The 19,145-nt window shown below is 41.3% G+C and overlaps 2 protein-coding genes across 4 annotated transcripts; one reads left to right on the top strand and one right to left on the bottom strand.

The window, feature by feature from the left end:
* Positions 1-1,762: 1,762 nt before the first annotated feature.
* Positions 1,763-9,951, bottom strand: hspd1 (heat shock 60 protein 1). The gene is made up of 11 exons (XM_068572842.1): positions 9,856-9,951; positions 7,970-8,145; positions 7,529-7,864; positions 7,195-7,290; positions 6,835-6,928; positions 6,560-6,728; positions 6,299-6,398; positions 5,310-5,555; positions 4,559-4,733; positions 3,759-3,937; positions 1,763-2,973 (listed from the first exon to the last, which is right to left on the bottom strand). Exons 2-11 carry the CDS (start codon positions 8,141-8,143, stop codon positions 2,803-2,805), a joined length of 1,740 nt encoding a protein of 579 aa, XP_068428943.1. The 5' UTR covers positions 8,144-8,145; positions 9,856-9,951; the 3' UTR covers positions 1,763-2,802.
* A 532-nt stretch (positions 9,952-10,483) lies between these two features.
* Positions 10,484-19,073, top strand: LOC137783099 (MOB-like protein phocein). Of its 3 annotated transcripts, XM_068572881.1 has the most exons (9): positions 10,484-10,595; positions 12,513-12,668; positions 15,205-15,267; positions 16,251-16,351; positions 16,860-16,902; positions 17,128-17,214; positions 17,315-17,394; positions 17,596-17,707; positions 17,831-19,073. In XM_068572881.1, exons 1-9 carry the CDS (start codon positions 10,593-10,595, stop codon positions 17,963-17,965), a joined length of 780 nt encoding a protein of 259 aa, XP_068428982.1. In that variant the 5' UTR covers positions 10,484-10,592; the 3' UTR covers positions 17,966-19,073. The 3 variants fall into 3 exon arrangements, with proteins under 3 accessions (XP_068428982.1, XP_068428980.1, XP_068428979.1); XM_068572878.1 differs by lacking the exons at positions 10,484-10,595; positions 12,513-12,668 and adding an exon at positions 14,499-14,561; XM_068572879.1 differs by lacking the exons at positions 15,205-15,267; positions 16,251-16,351; positions 16,860-16,902; ... (2 more) ...; positions 17,596-17,707; positions 17,831-19,073 and adding exons at positions 12,842-12,931; positions 13,019-13,249.
* The last annotated feature ends 72 nt before the right edge of the window (positions 19,074-19,145 follow it).

Here is a 19,145-nt window from a genome sequence, read left to right as displayed (position 1 = left end):
TCCATCCCAGATTCATCCGCTAACTCCAATTGTTAAGGTTATGAAATGTGGGGAAATGGTTTATAATGTCTTAAAGAGGGCATGATCACCTCTTCAATCGTCTTTTTCCCAGTCTAAAACCTAGACTGTGTTGACTATTTGGGAAAAACAAAGTAATCAATGACGTAATAGAGTTATTAGGTTGTATTTCCTGTGGGCGAATGGGCCTCTCGAAGAGCGAGGACCTTTTTGGATCCACTAAACGCTCGTTTGTCACAACCAGCAGCAACGTTTCTGTCCGACGTTACATTTCCCGTGTCGGGTCCTTTTTGATTTTTGTCATGTTACAGGAGGCGAGCGCCAGTTATTTTGTTGGCTACAGGTGATGCGAGCAGCGGGACCACATAATAAATACCGAGGTCCAGATGGTGTTATAAAGCTGGAGGCCTTTCTTCCACGAATCAATGTTTTAAAATTCCACGAGTCGAAGCCAAATGAAGTCAAAGCCACGTAGGTTCACTGTGTATTAGCAGAACATGTTCAGTGCAGTGAGGATTGTGTGCAGATGAATGTGCTGCAAACCAACAGGATCTTTTATTTTGGGACACCTCTCCACGTTACTCGGATGAAGCTCCCGTCATTATTTAGGGAACGATGCTGGACGTAAAGAGTTAAAGCTAGATTTAAATGGCAAAGTGTGCAATATCAGCAGTATTTTTTTAGGTGTTTTTAAATGCTCAGCAAACATGTAAAGCCACTGTCGATACAGACAAAGGGGCCGGCGAGGCCGAGGCAGCATATCTTCTATATCTTTCAAAATATATAATCATTTCATCATATTTATTACTTCATTAAAGTGTAAATATTGGTTTGATGGTCACACAAGAGAGACTTGTCCACTGCTTTTAAAGACACTGTGTGTGTTTGTTTCACGGGGGAACGGACTCGTTGTGTTCATGACGTTTGTGTTGAATCGACCGCATGATTTATAAACTATTTTTTCAACAAACCAAAGAAAATCCTGTTTTTATTTTGCTTTTGAACACCGTTCCACCGCTATGGAGCATCTCAAGAGTCAAAGGGTTTGAGAGTCTCACTGCTGCCAGAGGGCAGGATTATATTTGACCTTTGACCTGCATTGGTATTAAGATCCTTAAAGTACTAAAGCTAGAATGTGAAAAAACTGCATTCAAAACTTTACTTATGCAGAGAAAATAGTGTTAAACGTAAAATGACTCAGTGCAGTGTGAGTAGTAACATCTTTTAAAAGGACTAAGATGAGAAACACTAATCTTAAAGTACATAAAAGATGTACTTTAAAGTACTTGTCATACAGGGTGTCACACAATTATAATTATTGGTGCAGCTGGAAACTGTGGAGCTCATTTGAATAATTGTACATGTAAGTAACTCAATGTGCTAAAGTTAGAAACTGTTTGGCAATCAATTCTGTTTTTGTTGCGTGTTTTGGTCTGCCATAAGCAAAATGTATTTGGGTTACGTTTTGTTGAGGTGCTTTTATTTTGGAGAAAAACACGGTCAAATCGGAAGTCGCAGGGCGCCGTTTAACGGCTAAAATTAAGGTTTAAAAGGTCAATTCTGAATGTTTAAGAAAATGTTTACACCCACCTGAAGAGGAACAAGGTATTAGTTTGGTTTTTAGTAATGAAGTTAGTTTTTGTAAAGAATAAAACATTTAAAAATCTGTTATGGTGCGATTGGATGTGAGAAACAGACTTAACAGAAACCTTCGTGTCCAAAAATAACTTCAGTATCCAAAACATCTGAACAAATGAATTTATTCAATAAAAAAAAGAGAAAAGAAATCACCATTAAATCGTCTACATTGTACAAAACAAGTAAAATGACCACTTCTATTTTCAATTTTGCGAAGGAGTAACATCCTGTTTTATGCAGGCAATATATCTGTATGCTGTGATTATTGGAAGCAGATGAGAGAAAAGATGGAAATTCAACAGCACGACACCACATTCACATTTAGACTTCGTAGCCGCTTTGTAACTTGAACCTGGCGTTCAAGCAGCCATCTTTTATTGAGAAATAATCAGCTAAACGATGGATATTACAGGCGAGCGAGTGGCGTTAAGAAAGAAAACCCTTCACGACGCGGCACGTATGACCACGAGCCCCACAGACACACATCCGTAAACATGATCTTAAAACATAAACTCTGGTGTTTGAGGCTCTTCACTTATTCGTCACTTCATAGAAAAGTCACAGGAAAAAAACGCTCAAATCTCTGTAAGAAAAATTGGTTTAATTAAATCAAATGACAGGATTTCATTCACGTAACATTAGCCGGTGGAAACAAACCACTACAGATATATTATATATGTGTAAGAAAAGAGCTAATTAACAAAATACTACGACAAAATAGAAAAAAAAAGACAGACAAACAGAGCTAGGCATCTTTTCTCGTGCTCTCTTCGCAGTAAATAATGTGTACGATGACATCTGCAGAAGTACATTTCTCTCTGATGAAGTGCGGTCACCTTCAGAGCGGAGGACAGGTGTCGTAAACTGGGCTTTGACGGGTCTCTCGGGCGAAGAAGACTCCTTCAGAAAACCCCCTGGACGAAGAGGCAGAACCATGTGACGTAATGGAAAGTGGAGATGGAGGAGGAGGGAGGAGGAAGGAGGGTCATTATCGTTTGCAGCTCCAACATACTCATCATCAGTCCGTTTGGGCAAAGTTTGGTGGAGGTGGGTGCAGTTTTCTCGGTGGCTGAGGAAGAAACCCTCCACCACCACCATCATCATCACCACTCTGCCTGTATCAAGTCTGTGCAGCGGAGGATCGGCTTAGAAACCCATGCCGCCTCCCATTCCTCCCATTCCCCCCATTCCTCCCATGCCTCCCATGCCGCCTCCGGGCATGTCCTTCTCCTCCTTGGGCATCTCCGTGACCACGGCCTCGGCGGTGGAGAGCAGGGAGGCGACTCCTGCGGCGTCCAGCAGGGCCGTCCTCACCACCTGCAGAGGGAGGAGGAAGAGGAGGAAAAAGAGGAAGAGGGGACACGTTTAGAAAAAGCTGCAGTTAAGTTTGGGTAAAAGTTAGGCTGCAACTTATTATCTTTGATCGTCTCATTACAGAAAACTACATTAAATCGATGTTAAACGGTGAAAAGATCTTTGCAAATAAAAAAAAGTGTTGCTCAAATGTTAATAGGATAAACATTAATTAGACATGAAGTAGTGCAGAGGATTTAAGTCACATTTAAAACAATAATTTGCACTGCAACTATTTTAATTATCAATCAAGTTATTAATCCTTTGGTCAATAAAACTTCAGAAAATAGAGGAAATTAAGAATTTAGACACACAAAAAGTCCAAAAAGCAAATTATATAAAACTGAGAAAAGCATCAAATCTGAGATGATGTCATGTTAAAATCCAAGTCAAGTGAATTTCATTAAAAAAAAAGCCAAATATCACAAATCTAAATCATACATTTTCCACACAAGACTTTATGTACTTTTTTTTATACAATTCCATCTGTACATTTAATATTGCTACTGTATTCTTCTTCACTGTTTATTTATATTACTTGATTTGTATTACCATGTGTCTCTTGTGTGCAATGCTGCTGTAATCCTGTAATTACCCTACTGCGGGACTAACAAAGGATTATTTTATCTTAATCTACCCCCTCCACCTCCCGTGCTCAGAGCCTCCTCGCCACTAGGTGGCAGCATTGATCTGGTTCAGAGCTGTGTGTAAAGGAGACGGGAGAGTTCCTCCTCCTGTCGGCGCTGTACCTTGGTGGGGTCGATGATGCCCTTCTCCACCATGTTGACGTACTCTCCCAGCATGGCGTCGTAGCCGCCCTCGGCCGGGCCCTGCAGGATCTTCTCCACCACCAGGGAACCCTCCACGCCGGCGTTCTTAGCGATGGTCATGGCGGGAATGCGGAGCGCCCGTCTGATGATCTCCACGCCTGTTTGGAAAAAATCGGAAGGAAGTCAGATTCAGGAACGTTGGAATGAGGAAAACCTTTCAACATACAAAACTAAAAAGTACAGTGAATGTGCTTAATCTAGAGTTTACCTTTATACAGGAGGATATGGTAAGATATTAACTTTAAAAAGAGAAACTGTACTCTTAATATACTTTTAAAGTTTGTAAATTACAGGCACTTCATCACACAATGAATAGCTTATTATTTATTTATTAGAGAATAACTACTGGAGTAGGATTTACATGGTTTAGGTTACATTTTAGACACAACTATTGTAGTTTTTACTCCATTACATACATAAATAACCTAAATTGGGCTGCAAATATAATCAACGAATGAAATATTACAGATTAAGATGAACTATTGATCTCTGGGAGGAAATAAAGTGTATAAAGTTTAGCTCCACCTTGAAGTGACGAACACATTAACGGATCAATAGTTAACATCTAATAACCTCACGATCGTAAAAGAGGGAAAAAATGAGTACTTTTACGCTAGAAAAAAACGTAATCAAGTACTGCCTTAATACTCGTAGTATACAGAGAAGTACTCCAGAGTGAAAGGCGTTTAAAACAAATATCACAACGTCGTTCCACTCACCGATCTTCTGGTCGGCGTTGGCGGTTTTGATGGCGTCGAGCGACGGGATGCAGCGCAGCAGAGCGCAGCCGCCGCCCGGCACGATGCCCTCCTCCACGGCGGCCCGCGTGGCGTTCAGGGCGTCGGTCACGCGGTCCTTCTTCTCGTTCACCTCCACGTCGCTTGTTCCGCCGATCTGAAACGGGAGAGAAGCGCAAGGGGTTTTTAAACGCGTCGAAAACTGTGCAACCGATTTTGTCTCCAGACCTCCTTTTTCCCTGTGTTTGAGTCGTCGTAAGAACCCCAAATTAATTCCAATACTTGTGTTTATTGTATGTATTTGTTCAGCAAGGTTTTGGGAATAAAATGTATATCTGCAAAAAAAAAAAAAAATCACTTTTAAAAGATATTTTGATCGTAACTATGAACATTCAGCATGATATGAGCCAGATTCCCTAAAAAAAGCCTCCTGGAGCGTCAATAAGACACCTTTTTGGAAAGATTAGGACCAAAATAATCTGAATATGCAACAAAAAACCCAATAAAATAAAGTTTTGTCCTGTAAGGAAGTAGTTTCAGTCAAAAGAACTGAGTCAATCGGTTCAAAAATGGAAAAATTATGAATTTCATGCCAAAAGATTGTCTGAATGGGGCATGCTGGGACTTAAAATTGGGGGCGGGAAGGTTTTCGCGCATGGTTTCCAGAAGGTTTATTCCTTCCCGGATCAAAAAAACTAGAGGCGCGCGGCGAAGCCGGCGGTTGGAGCCTCACCTTGAGCACGGCGACGCCGTCCGACAGCTTGGCGAGCCGCTCGTTGAGCTTCTCCTTCTCGTAGTCGCTCTCGGTGTTCTCCAGCTGCTCCAGGATCTCCGCCGCGCGCCTCTCAACGTCCGCCACGTTGCCGCCGCCCTTCAGCAGCAACGTGTCGTCTTTGGTGATCTGCACCTCGCCGATCTTGCCGAAGTCGTGAGCCTGGATGTCCTCGAGAGCCAGACCCACGGCGTCCTCTCCAAACACCTGAGGGAACAGAGGCGCGTTAGAGACGACATGACGCTCAAACACATCTTCAATACCACAATGTGGACTCTTAGTTCTAACAAACTATGTCAAAACGTACTAAAAGTAGCAACAATCAAAGGACTCATTGTGCAGAATGGCTCATTTCAGAATAAATACGATATGATTTGATTATAATTATTGATGCACGTGATCATTACTTTAGGAAGGAAAAGGAGGTGCAGCTAAAATGAACTTATTTATATAATTTGCTCAGGAGCTTTTAAAAGCAGTCCCAGGATTTATTTTAATCTAGAATATTACATAATACATTGTTAGTTATACATCATAGCAATACTATTACCATATTTGTGTGCAATACAGTTATATTTTAGCATATTTATAAAATATTTACATTTATCATAGCAATACTATTATCATAATTTTGTTATATATTATTTCATATTTTTGTGCGATACTATTACATCTTTTATATTTTGTGACTTTTTTAAATTCATTTTTTTACCTTAAGTTTATTGTAATTCTGTGTTTGGAGGACCGAGCAAAATAAGCTTTTCAAGTGGAATAACGGTTATTCGTGCATATGACAGTAGAAACATCTTGAATCTATATTTTGTATTAGCAATCTGAAAACTAAGCTCAAAAAATAAATGTAGTGGAGTAAAAAGTAAATGTTGCAATGGAAGTATAAACTTGCATAAAATGGAAATACTCCAGTTATGTAAAAGTACTAAGTTACTTACGGTTCCCCCGGTGGCGACGGCCATGTCCCTCAGCTGATTCTTCCTGTTGTCTCCGAAGCCCGGAGCCTTCACCGCCACCACCTGGAGCCCCACCTTCAGCCTGGAGGTGGAATATTCAGTTTGATTTATACAGCAGCAAACTTTGCTGATTTCTCAAGAGAGTTCAGAAAATAAACCAAGCGAAGCAAACGCCAACAACAATCAAATGTCTTCAACACACTGAGCCTGCTGTTTGGTAATCTGAAAGTCGTACACGCGTACCTGTTGAGAACCAAGGTGCTGAGCGCCTCTCCGTCCACGTCCTCGGCCACGATGACCAGCGGTTTGCGGCTCTGGTTGGCGATCTCCAGAGCCGGCACGATGCTCTGGACGCTGGAGATCTTCTTCTCGCTCAGCAGCAGGAAGGCGTCCTGGAACTCGCACTTCTGACCTGGAAACGGGAGACGATGGATTTTTGTTTTATTAGCATCTTTTTTGCCTCGTTATTTTAATGTCGTCGGAGGCGACGCGGCAGCCGGTAACACGAGCGCCGTTACCTTTGGCGGTGTTGATGAAGTAAGGGGAGATGTAGCCGCGGTCAAACTTCATGCCCTCGATGATCTCCAGCTCGTCGTGCAGAGTCTTCCCGTCCTGAGAGGTGAAGCACGAGTCAATAAAGATAAGACTCTACCGGCTGGACTAGTCATTAGAGAAGTATACACGGGGCCAGAGAACGCTTGTTCAGTAGCTCAGATCTTTCACCTTAAGATTATTGTACTTATGTGCGCAAGGACGACTCAGCTAAATAAGCTTTCCATTGTACAGAATAACGTTATCGGTGCATATGACAGTAAAAACATCTCGAGTGCATGAGGCACAAATGTTTACTTTACAGGCGTGTGGCGTTCTATACCGACCTTGACAGTGATGACTCCCTTGCGGCCGACTCTCTTCATGGCGTTGGAAATGATGGTGCCGATCTCCACGTCTCCGTTGGCAGAGATCGTAGCAACCTTGAAGACAAAGAGACATTTCATTCAGCATTTCACGACATATTTAAGTAAACGTAGCGAGAGTTAATTGAATAAAAACAGTGAAAACATCCACAAGGAAAAGTCCTGCATTAAAAAACAGTATTTAATATTCCTCGTCACTATTAAACATGACGCTTTTGGATTAACATCACTGCGCATGCCGCGTTGTACTTGAAGTATTCGGTTACGTTCCGCCGCTGCACGGCGACTCGTTTACCTGCGCGATCTCCTCGGGGGTCGTGACCGGCTTGGAGAGATTCTTCAGCTCCTCGATGACGGTTTCCACGGCCATCATGACTCCGCGGCGGATCTCCACGGGGTTGGCGCCTTTGCTGATGGTGTCGAAGCCCTCCTTGGCGATGGCGCGGGCCAGCACCGTGGCGGTGGTGGTGCCGTCGCCGGCCTCCTCGTTGGTGTTGTTGGCCACGTCCTGCACCAGCTTGGCGCCGATGTTCTGGTACTTGTCCTTCAGGTCGATGCTCTTGGCCACCGTCACGCCGTCCTTGGTGACCTTGGGGCTGCCCCAGCTCTGCTCGATGATGACATTGCGACCCTGGAGAACAGACAGGAAGTGGTGAGGTGAAAGGGGCCTCTGGCATTTGGGTCAGGTTTCCTAAAAAAAACAAAAAAAAACAGTAATAACCAAATCAAATATTACCTTTGGGCCCATGGTGACGGCCACAGCGTCGGCCAGCAGGTCGACTCCCTGCAGCATGAGGGCACGAGCTTCGGCGCCGAACTTGACGTCCTTGGCGTAGGCTCGTGTGAGGTGAGGAGCCAGCGCCCGGCACACGGGCCTCACCTGCTTCATGACCGATGGTAAACGAAACATCTCTGTGGGGAGAAAAGACAGCGAGAAGGTCATGAAACATTTCAGGGCTTCAATGTCAACGTGATGGGACACAGATTACATCTGCAAAATGATTGTGTTTTCACAATAATCTTATTTATACACAAACAGTGAGAATAGATGTAATGTGTGGATTAAAAAGTAAAACTGTGGTGTTACATTTACCCAAGTACTATACTAAAAGGTACTTGAGTGCTTCCATTTCAGCTAATTTATACTTCTACTCTACTATATTTTTTAAATATTGCAGTCTATGGAACTTCACAAGCTACTTAGCAATATATTAAGTGATACGCGTGTCCATCTATACACAATATTCTGAAACGGGTTAGTCAGCAAACAATGGTACTTTTTTAAAAGTATAATTTAATGCAAAATCTAATTTTAAAAGCATACATTTTAATTATAAAATGATTACTTAGCGGTGGTATTGTTACTTTAATTAAAAGATCAGAGTACTTGCACTCCTGTTTTAAATAATTATTCTCCAAATCCCCCCCCCCCCCTCTCAAGATGTCACAGGAGGACAGATCAAGTCGTACAAAGGTTAACCGGACCCCTAGTGGTCACTAGTAGTATGACGTGCCAACAGCCAGTGAATGAATGAATGAATGAATGAATGAATGAACCTAGATTTATATGGGATCTCCAAGTCGTAATCCACAAAAAAGGTGCATTTATTACCAAAATAAAGTCACAACAAAGCTTGTATTGAAGGAATATATACGATTTCCCACAAGCACACTAGGTTATAAATGTATGAGTTAGTTTGGTTTAATTATTACTATTCTTTAATGGTTGAGATTATTTTCTTAATCATTAAATGTCATACAAACGGGAACACATGTCAGTCACATTGAATGCCTTCGGACCACATCACAAAAGTTCGTAATTGACATCAATACAAACCGGACATAAACGCATTATATTCTATGAACGCATTATATTCTATAAAATTAGATGTTGGTTCTTTTATTTTTTTACAAGTGGTTCTCAAAGGACAGAGCAAACAGTCTCTTTTCTGTTTTGTGACTATGCATTTTCCTAGCTCCTTTGATAGAGTTTATATAATAAGTATTAATATAGATATAGATGTATATCATGGCTTTGAGCGTGGCTGGATTATGAAGAGGTATCCCACACACACCAGTTCCTGGGTAACCCCTCCTCCCCCCCACGTGTGCTCTTCAGGTCGCGCGTCACAAGGTCATTTTGTAATAAAAAGAAACGCATGTGCGGAACTGGCTAAACATCAATCGACCCTCCTCAGACTCATCAATGGAGACCATCAGCAACGATATCTAATGCTCAACGTTTGTACCAATATAATATAAATTAATAAGACACGTCCAGTCTCAAGTTGTGCCCAAAAATTGTGTTGCGAGCATGACTTCAATAAAATGAAACGTTTCATCATGTCAGACACGAGACGCGACTGCTTAAAATAAATTAAATAACCAGCAAAGACTCAACGTGTAGTTCAAGCTGACAGTTAGCTAAAGTGTGCATATGTGTGGGAATATTTTAGCAGATGTCCTTGCAGTCAGGAATATACATATGTTAGCTAGGAGTAGTAAAAGCTAACGTTAGAGCAAAGTCTACATTACAGAGCCGGCGTTAATCAAAAGTATATAATATAAATCAATAGCCACGTTGACGTCATGGAGGTGTTTTACAGAAATGTCGGCACTTACTTGCGAGGTGAAAAGCGTGTAGCTGCAACAAGGTGCACGTCTGAGAGACCAAATGGTAGAAAAAGGACAAGCCGTGTGGTGCAAATGAGCTGCTCAGACGGTACTGCACATGGTCTATCACATCCGGGTGATTTACCGGCTGGCCCCGGACCATGGATAACGCCCATAACTTTTTTTTGTGAAAACCTTTATTGAAGTTTTTTAAGCTTTTTTTATTAATTTTGCTGATAAGAAACACTGTCAAAAAAAATAAAAAATAATTATTGATTAGTTTGTAGTAGTGTCGAAGCATAAAGCTACATATAATGGAAATCCTTAACCAAAGTAGACTATTTTATAATCCATACGCGTTATGTCAATGCTCGTTCCAGGGCTCGGCGTTTCTGTGTGCCAATGGAGGAAAAAAAAATAAAAATAGAGGTCAAAGTTGACATTGTGCAACATTGCTTCGACTTGGAAAAGTATGAATGGTAGAGAACAAAACACTGCAAATACAATAATAATGTTTTACAATACGGTTTAATCTCATAAAAAAAATAACCCGCGTGAACGGAAACGTGTTTTTTTTACGTTGGGTGTTCTAGAATTTTCGATAACTGGGCCGCCAAGTTTAGGGCGCATAGTGCGCATGCGCGAAATATTCACGTGGAGACGTTTCCCCTTCCAGTGTGTCGCATCAAGAACCGGTGTTGCAGCAGCCTTCACGTCGACTCTCAAGACTTCTCACACATCCAGAAATGGTAAGAGACGTTTTTTCCTGTCGGTGTTTATAATTGAAATAAAAACAGCCAAGTAGAAAAAATACAGAATGACCAATATGGCTGCTAAGTTATCGCGAGCTAACGTTACCTTTGACGTCGATTCACAAGGTCACGCCGTTAATAAGCCGAGTGAGAAGAGACTGCATGCGAAACACAGCCATGTTTATCTTCATCATACACGACAGGAACTGTCAGACGGAGAAAACAGGCGAGCTTTTATGTTAAACGTGTTGCAGGTGCAGCTACAAGCTGACATGTTTCTGCCCTCTCGCTGAGTGTGAGTTGTGTGTTTGTGTCGTTAAACGCAGATGTATGAATATCTGATCCCGGTATTCATTCATTGCTGCAGCAAGAGCCACACGTGGATGAACCAAGTGTCTGCTCGCACCTACTGACACGCATTCACACCAGTCTGGTGCCTTTTTTCTATTTCTTAAAACTGTCTTTATTATGACACGTAAGTCCCACTAATGTGTCATATTTCACTATGCATGCCCTTGGTCGGCGGAAAGTACGAATTGCGTGCTCGTTGAATCCACTTCCGGGTTCTGTTACGTAGACGATGACCTCACGACCTAACCACGCGTTCAAGGAAAGGCAGCCTGTTAACCAACAAGCAGTGCAAATGATAATTTACAGAATCATATGCAGACTGAAATACAGAATAAATACAATGTGGAATACAAATAGATATATACATAGCAGAACACGTGCAGTAGTCATAGTAGGCAGTTCAGAGAAAAGTAAAACATGGTGGAGGTGTGCAAGAAATGATTATAGTTCATTATATACAGAATAAGCAGCTCGATGTATGATGAAAATGTGATGTCTTCACTATAGATCCCCTATGTGTGTTATAGACAGTGAAATAAATATGAATACTGTATGAATCGTACTTTTGACAGCTTTAAATACAGCTAGAAATATAAAAAGTATGAATAGAGGAGTGTATATGACAAGAAAATAACACCAATAGTTTCCAGTGTACTAGGTATCTAGCTAAAACAAATAAATCCTACTTTATGAATGCTATTTTAAAAAAGTGACTGTTTGAAATGATTGTCAACGATCATTAATAGAAATGGGGGCGGACAAAATATAAAACTTTACAAAGATCCGCCAGCTAACGTGAGGTTAATCATCGCCATCTTGTGCAACAACCCCCTCCCCCTCTCTAACAAATCAAACTCTTGCACAGAACCTTCTGGCAAACTAAACCCACACTACACCGGCCTTGAACGTTATCTCTTCATGTTTTTAAAAACCTGGAGGACGTTTCCCTCAAGGCTTTTATCATCGCGTCGTGTTTTCTTAGTTTGTTTCAGAATCCGGGTACAAACCCAGTTATTCGCTAGAACTTGTAGATGCCTAAATCTGTCGTCCTTGGCCTCGGGTTAAACTGTCACAATGAATAAGTGACTCCACTTGTGGCTGTTTACCGATCGGTGAACCGACCAAACCTGTCTCTCCCCCGACCAACAGCCGTGTTCCCAAGCAACCTTCACCCCCAAGGTCGCTCGTGCATCTGCTGCTATCAGACATGTTGGCAGCTGCTGTTTTAAGTCTTCCCCTTCCCCCACACACCTCCTCCTCCCACAGCCACTGTGTTTTACTTTTGCCTGAAATATTTGGCATAATGAAGAAATGCTGACTTTCGTTACAATTGACTTTTGCAATAATTGACTTCACAAAGGACGTTTCTGTGTCGCGGAGCTGCTCATTTATTCTTCAAACGCTCTTTTATTAAGCTCTCCTGAGCCCCCCTCCTCCTCCTTCTCCTCTGGTAACACATGCTCAACTCAAGATGGCTTCTTACATCAAATAAAGGCTTTATCGGTCATGGTTTAACGGAATTCAATTTTCATTTAATATGTTATCTTGTTTCCTTTCTTGCAGGCCTTCAGGAAATTCCTCCCTATGTTCGACCGGGTGCTGGTGGAGCGTTTTGTCGCGGAAACGGTAACGAAAGGCGGCATCATGCTGCCGGAGAAGTCCCAGAGCAAAGTGCTGCAGGCCACAGTGGTGGCAGTGGGACCCGGCGCCATGAACCCGGTGAGATGAGCCATGCTGAGCATGTTTTGGGTAGATGGATGGATAGATAGATGGATGAATAAATGGATGAGTAGATAGATACGTTATTCATTCCCAAGGATAAATTTATGTGGGGCAAAGTTGCAAGTTTTGTACTCTGTGGCTAACTTTTTTCTGTGTCCTTTTTATTCTAGAAAGGTAACATTCTGCCCGTCAGCGTGAAGGTTGGAGAGAAGGTTCTCCTACCAGAGTACGGAGGAACCAAAATCAGCCTGGATGACAAGGTGCAGCACAGTTGGGCTCCGTTAGGATTAGTTTCCTCTTGTGCCGTCCTTGTTTTACATTTCTTGTTTTCTCTCTTTCTCCTCCAGGACTATTTCCTTTTCCGTGATGGAGATATTCTTGGTAAATACGTCGAATGAGTCTTCATCTTTTTTTTTTTTTTTTTTTTCCCCGTATCATGTCGAGTCCCCGTCATCATCCCACCGGAGAGAAGAAATTAAGTGGCTACTTTCATGTATTTTTTTTCTATGTTGTTGCAATTGTAAATAATTCTAATCGCATTTTGTTACAATAATAAAGGTGAACTGCGGATAACTTTATTTTATTTGTCTCATGACTTTATATTGTTTCTAATAGAAAAGTTAGCAGAGGATATTTAAGGACAGGAATACTTTAAAGTCAATGTTCACTTTCTTTTTTTTCTGTAGCTTTTGACTGTAATGATGAATGAATGAATAATAATTTAACCTGCTTTTGACTGTAATGATGAATGAATGAATAATAATTTAACCTCATGTAATTAAAATAAATAAAACTACATCCTACGCTTGCATGATCTAAATCTAAGGCCTATTTTATACTATAAAATAAGATGCTAATATGGTGACAGTTTAATTTTGTGAAGTATTCATGTTTATGTGTATATGACAAGTAAAGATCTACATTATAATATTATCACGGACTGATCCACAATTCAATATGAGGAAGAAGTAGGATGGATAACTAATAGGGGAAGCAGTAAAAGGAGTTTATAGAATAAATTAAGGCTTTCCCCAATCCCAAAAATAGGAAAAGGTTTAAAGAAGAAAAAAACAGTGAGAGACAAAACAATGAAGTTTGGAAGTGAAGGAAAATTCCATAATAAATATCAAACTATATCTTAGCCTTCCATAAACTAAAGCCTCATTTCTACTTTAAGATTAAATGACAATCTAATAGAATAGAATAAGAAAAAAACACTATATATATATATATATATATATATATATATATATATATATATATATATATATATATATACTTGGTTACTTGACACCATTAGTAGCTAATATGCTACTGAACCCCTCCTATTTATTATTAATACTACTACTACTAATATGATACATATGAGTATGTAATAAAGTACATATATACTTGGTTTCTTGACACCACAAGTAGTAAATGTGTATTTAGGTAAGCTGAACCCCTAAAAATATATATATATATATATATATATATATATATATATATATATATATATATATATATATATATATATATATATATACATACGTACATATGTACATACATACATACATATACATATATATACATACATATACATATATATACATACATATGTATATATATACATACATATGTATATATATATACATACATATACACACACATATATATATATATATATATATATATATATATATATATATACATATATATATATATATATATATATATATATACATATATATATATATATAATACTATAATACTATTATTTATTAACATATAAACGTTCAGATTCACGTGCTACAACGCAGCAGCTGACGAACATCCGGGTATTCTGTCGCGATGGTCATGGCGGAGGGTACTGCAGTTCTCAGGAGGAATCGGCCTGGAACCAAGGCAAAGGTGCGTTTTCACCCCGCAGGGACGCTCCGACGTCCCCGCAAACCCCGCAGCGCGACCCCCCGCGATGCCGACTCACCTGAGTCGTGTTGTTTTACCGCTCGTGACTTTCGCGAGACGACATTACAGGAAAGGGCCTGACCTGGAAACGGCCAGCTAGCTTCTTTTGCTTTTGCACCCGTCTAGTTCCTGGAGCGACGTCCGTTTACATGGCGTATTGCGCTGTATCGCGGAGTCTCGTTGTGACCATTACTGTAGCTTGATAGAACCAGACGGGCTACTTGGTGTGAATTAAGTTCACACCAATAATCCCTCGATAAAGGGAAACGTAGCACCCAAGGGGGAAATGCTCTCGGAGCTGTTTGCGTTCCAGGAAGCAGTCGCACCCCAAGGCGACGTTATCTAACGTCAGGTTTAGCTTCCGTATCTGTAGAATAACGTAGATTAAAACCAGTGACTGTTCCTTTAGACGGTGATTTTCTCACTGTAGAGCTCGTAACTAAACGTCAAGATAGGTCACGTGAGCGTATTATCCGTATGTATAATATGTTACGTCGGATATGTGAGTTAAGTTAACATTGTTTACGTTACAATTGCAGCTTTGTCCACTGAGTGTGGTCTAAAATGATCCTCCTTCCATCTTTAGGATTTCTACAACTGGCAGGATGAATCATTTGAGGAGATGGACAGCACCCTGGCAGTCCAACAGGTGTGTTGACATGATCTGTGTGTGTGTGTGTGTGTGTGTGTGTGTTGGAAATGCCTCTTCTGATTGATTGATCAATGATATGTGTGACAAAATGTCCTCTTTTTTTTTACCACAATATTTAATCTAATCAGGGGGTTTGTTTGATAGTTTCTGAGTGTAAACAGTCATTAGTGATATGAGTATGAGTGCCAAGCTGGTAGGACCTTTTTTTTGTGTGTGTTTTTTAAGGTGTGTCTTAACACAATATTCACATATGTACATAGAGCATAGGAGGAATGTTGGCTGTAGCAGTCATTCCTGTCTGAACTTGACGTGAATACGTCCCCCTCCTAAAGGTATTACAATATAAGCGATGGGGGACACGTCCACGGTCGTCTTCCGGTAAAAAGACAAACGCAGCTGAGGTTTAAATTGAGGCTTTATTGCTCTGCCGCAGCTCAGGAAGGAAACAAAAAAAAGGCGGTATTTCCTTCACACTGATTTGAGAAGGATCCAACTGCGGATCTGATGTCTGGGGAAACCCACGTCTGCAGGCGGATGGGAAGAGAGCAGAGGCGTAGTAGTCTCGGCTGAACTTTTATATTTTGAGTACTGTTGATGCTGATTGAAGGACGACGCTGCTCGGCACTGAGCCTCAGTCGCTCTTGCGTACTGGCAAGCGGTCATGAGGTTTTTATAGATTTGATTGTTTGTCGTACGTGAGTTTCCTCCTTTTTTTTTTTTGGTCTTTCGCAAACATTTAATGTGTAGCTTACGCCCTGTTTTACAAACAAGACTCCAGGAAATCCCATTAAGTCACACAGCCTTCATGTGATGTTTTAAATTTGAAACTTAAGCTTTTATTTTTATTTTTACACCAACACCCTACAGTTAACACCGACATGGTGGATTACTGGTGTGTTGTGTTCATGTAAAGCTGATGAAGATCATGTTGCTGTGGGTGAGTGACTGTCTGGATGTGTTGTCTGACGGCTCTGTTTCAGTACATCCAGCAGAACATTAGATCAGATTGCTCCAATATCGACAAAATCCTGGAGCCTCCGGAGGGTCAGGACGAAGGGGTGTGGAAGTACGAACACCTTAGGTACGTTGAACTCGTTTTCTTATGCTGTTGGGTTCTTTTTGAACACTTTCTTTAATCATTTTTGCACAGTTCAACAAAACCACATTAACAGTACAGACAACGGCAATTAAAGGAAAAATATAATGCAGTTGGAACATGCAGACTCCTTATGTTCAGAGTAAAATAAAGGTCAACCCTATACTTCAACTACAAGCCTGTCCTATTGCATATTGCGTTCATGCCAAAGCATAAGGATCAAGGCAAAAATATATATGTGTATATAACAATCTTTACAAGGAAAGAATTAAAAAATCTCAAAGAAGGGATATACTCTCCGTAAAGTCAATGAATACTAGAGTCTACTTAATTTTATTAAGTTATTTCTAAAACTACTGAATGAATCATGACTTTGACTAACCTGCAACCACATGAAATCGTATGTATTTATTTTAAGTGTTCAAAAACAAATACCTGGTTGCTGAAATATATCTTACTTTTAATTTCTGCTCTGGTTCTGTCCTTTCTGTAGGCAGTTCTGCCTGGAGCTCAATGGACTAGCTGTAAAACTGCAGGTAAGTGATCCAGCTATGCATGAATGGATGGATGGAGGGAGGGAGGGAGGCAGGGATGGATGGATGAGCGTGACATACTTTAGGAGTCTGAGGTTAGATTACTGGTCATTACAGCTGATATTGGAGTGTTGTCAGTGAACATTGAATCACATTGCTGTCTCCAAATTATGAAGGGTGTGTGTGTCTGTGTGTCTCTAAGTGGTTTAAAGTGATGTTTAATTTCAGAGCGAGTGCCATCCAGACACCTGCACTCAGATGACCGCCACAGAGCAGTGGATCTTTTTATGTGCTGCCCACAAGACACCCAAAGAGGTGAGTGGAGACCCAAAGTTTACCCAAACCCACTTGTCCACTATGTGTTTATTTCCCACCCCCTCACCTGCGTATGTGTTGTGTGCCGCTGCCTCCACAGTGCCCTGCCATTGATTACACCAGGCACACGCTGGACGGAGCTGCCTGTCTTCTCAATAGCAACAAATACTTCCCCAGCAGGTCGGTCGTCTTCCTTATTAAACGTGTAAAAAACAGATTCGAACACGAACGAGAAGGAAGTCTGTGAGCTCTTTAGTCCGAGGCATTCTCGCTCCTCTTGTTGCCGTCTTGGCTGCAGCGGCTTGTTCCTGCGAAGAGGGAAAACGTCACTGTCGCCTCACATTCAGTCGATTTTGAGTTCACTCCGTTGGTCTCCCGCAGGGTGAGCATCAAGGAGTCATCAGTGGCCAAACTGGGCTCCGTCTGTCGTCGCATCTATAGGATATTCTCTCACGCCTACTTCCACCACCGCCAGATATTTGACAAGTATGAGGTGGGTTTCGCTGGAAATAAGGTCTTGTTTTAAGATGGAATTGATCTCCTGAATTCAAACTTTCATGACAATACTTTGTGTGTGTGTGTGTGTGTGTGTGTGTGTGTGTGTGTGTGTGTTCAGAATGAAACGTTCCTGTGTCACCGGTTCACGCGCTTCGTCATGAAATACAACCTGATGTCCAAGGACAACCTGATCGTGCCCATTCTGGAGGAGGAGGTGCAGAACACCTCGTCAGCCGGGGAGAGCGAGGCCTGAAGATCTGCTGCTGCTGCCACAAAGGGAGACACATGTAAAACACACACATACACATCTATACACACACGCACACACTACAGTGTATTGAGGCTCACGTCCATGCCCCTCCACCCCTCGTCAACTGTGTCCATCTCAAAGGAAGTGAGGGGGTAAAGAACAGCGGGAGCAGAGTTCAGCCACGCCTGCAGGACGAGACGACGGGTTTATTTCTTTCTCTCTTCTATCCTCTTTACACCTCACGTGCACACTGCGTCTCTGGATGCAGCCCCTGCTTTCACACTACTCCTCGAAGGGAGACCCCTTTATTTCACCCCCCCCCCTCTGTTTCCTTAATCTTCTTTTTAGCAGCTGGATTTGCAAAATGTAATCATGGTGACCTGTATTGTTGACAAAGGCACACACTGACGGCGTCCCCTCCCCCCCTCTGTACATACCCCCTCCCTCCTTACCTCTCTTTTAACTCACCATCATGTTTTCTGATGGTGCCTCACTTTTTTTTTTTTTTGCGTCTGCTTCTGTTCTCTCTATTCGCTTGTGCTGGGGTTTTTTCTTTTCATTTTTTGGGGAGGGTTGTCCCATTTTAAAGGGATCACTAAAAAGTAGCCCGCTGACTCAATAATGCTATTAAAACACAGATGTAGGTGTGTGGCTTGTGTGGTAGTGAACAAAGACAAAACGTAATCTCTAGCTTTGTAAAGTGTACTAGCAGTCGGATGTTCCTTCTCCTCTGAGATGGCGTTTCAGAGTTTGTTTTTTTATTTTTAGGAAGGCTTGTTGGCTAACTCTGATCCTGCTTTTTGTGGCATGACCCCGTTTTTTAAAACCGTGTACGATGAGCCCGACATTCCCCCGTCTTTCCTCTGTCGACACCATGGCTTTTTGACGATTTTAAAACGCGAGGAAAGGAGGAAATGTCGGCTACATTTACGTGTCGGAGCACAACCTCCCTTTTTACCTTCTCCCCTCATTAAGTTATTTTGTGGGAGGAGTCTTGTCAATCCAAACCCACTGTATTTTTCGTTTTTTTTTTTTTTTTTTAAATGGACTAAAATTTTGTTACTGTCGACATTTTCATGATGTCTGTTAATAAAAAAAGACCTATTATTCAGGTGGTTGTGGATATTTTAATTATTCAGAGTTTCTTCTTTTCTAGTGTGAAACGTGTCGTAAAGAGCACTGA

The sequence above is a fragment of the Clinocottus analis genome, unplaced genomic scaffold, assembly GCF_023055335.1.
Source record: "Clinocottus analis isolate CAN_PGR_092001 unplaced genomic scaffold, fCliAna1.0.p SCAF_12, whole genome shotgun sequence".
NCBI classification, from domain to species: domain Eukaryota; kingdom Metazoa; phylum Chordata; class Actinopteri; order Perciformes; family Cottidae; genus Clinocottus; species Clinocottus analis.
Note: the sequence above shows the minus strand (reverse complement) of the source record. Positions and strands in the feature narration are given on the sequence as shown.

Bases quoted from the DNA above. Each gene is read 5' to 3' on its own strand.
- LOC137783099 (XM_068572881.1), top strand. The intron at 16,352-16,859 runs GTACGTTGAACT...TCCTTTCTGTAG, and splicing joins TGGAAGTACGAACACCTTAG to GCAGTTCTGCCTGGAGCTCA. The intron at 17,708-17,830 runs GTGGGTTTCGCT...GTGTGTGTTCAG, and splicing joins AGATATTTGACAAGTATGAG to AATGAAACGTTCCTGTGTCA.
- hspd1 (XM_068572842.1), bottom strand. From the start codon at position 8,143: ATGTTTCGTTTACCATCGGTCATGAAGCAGGTGAGGCCCGTGTGCCGG. The intron at 7,291-7,528 runs GTAAACGAGTCG...TTTGTCTTCAAG, and splicing joins CCCCCGAGGAGATCGCGCAG to GTTGCTACGATCTCTGCCAA. The intron at 2,974-3,758 runs GTACAGCGCCGA...CTCCCTCTGCAG, and splicing joins GCATCATCGACCCCACCAAG to GTGGTGAGGACGGCCCTGCT.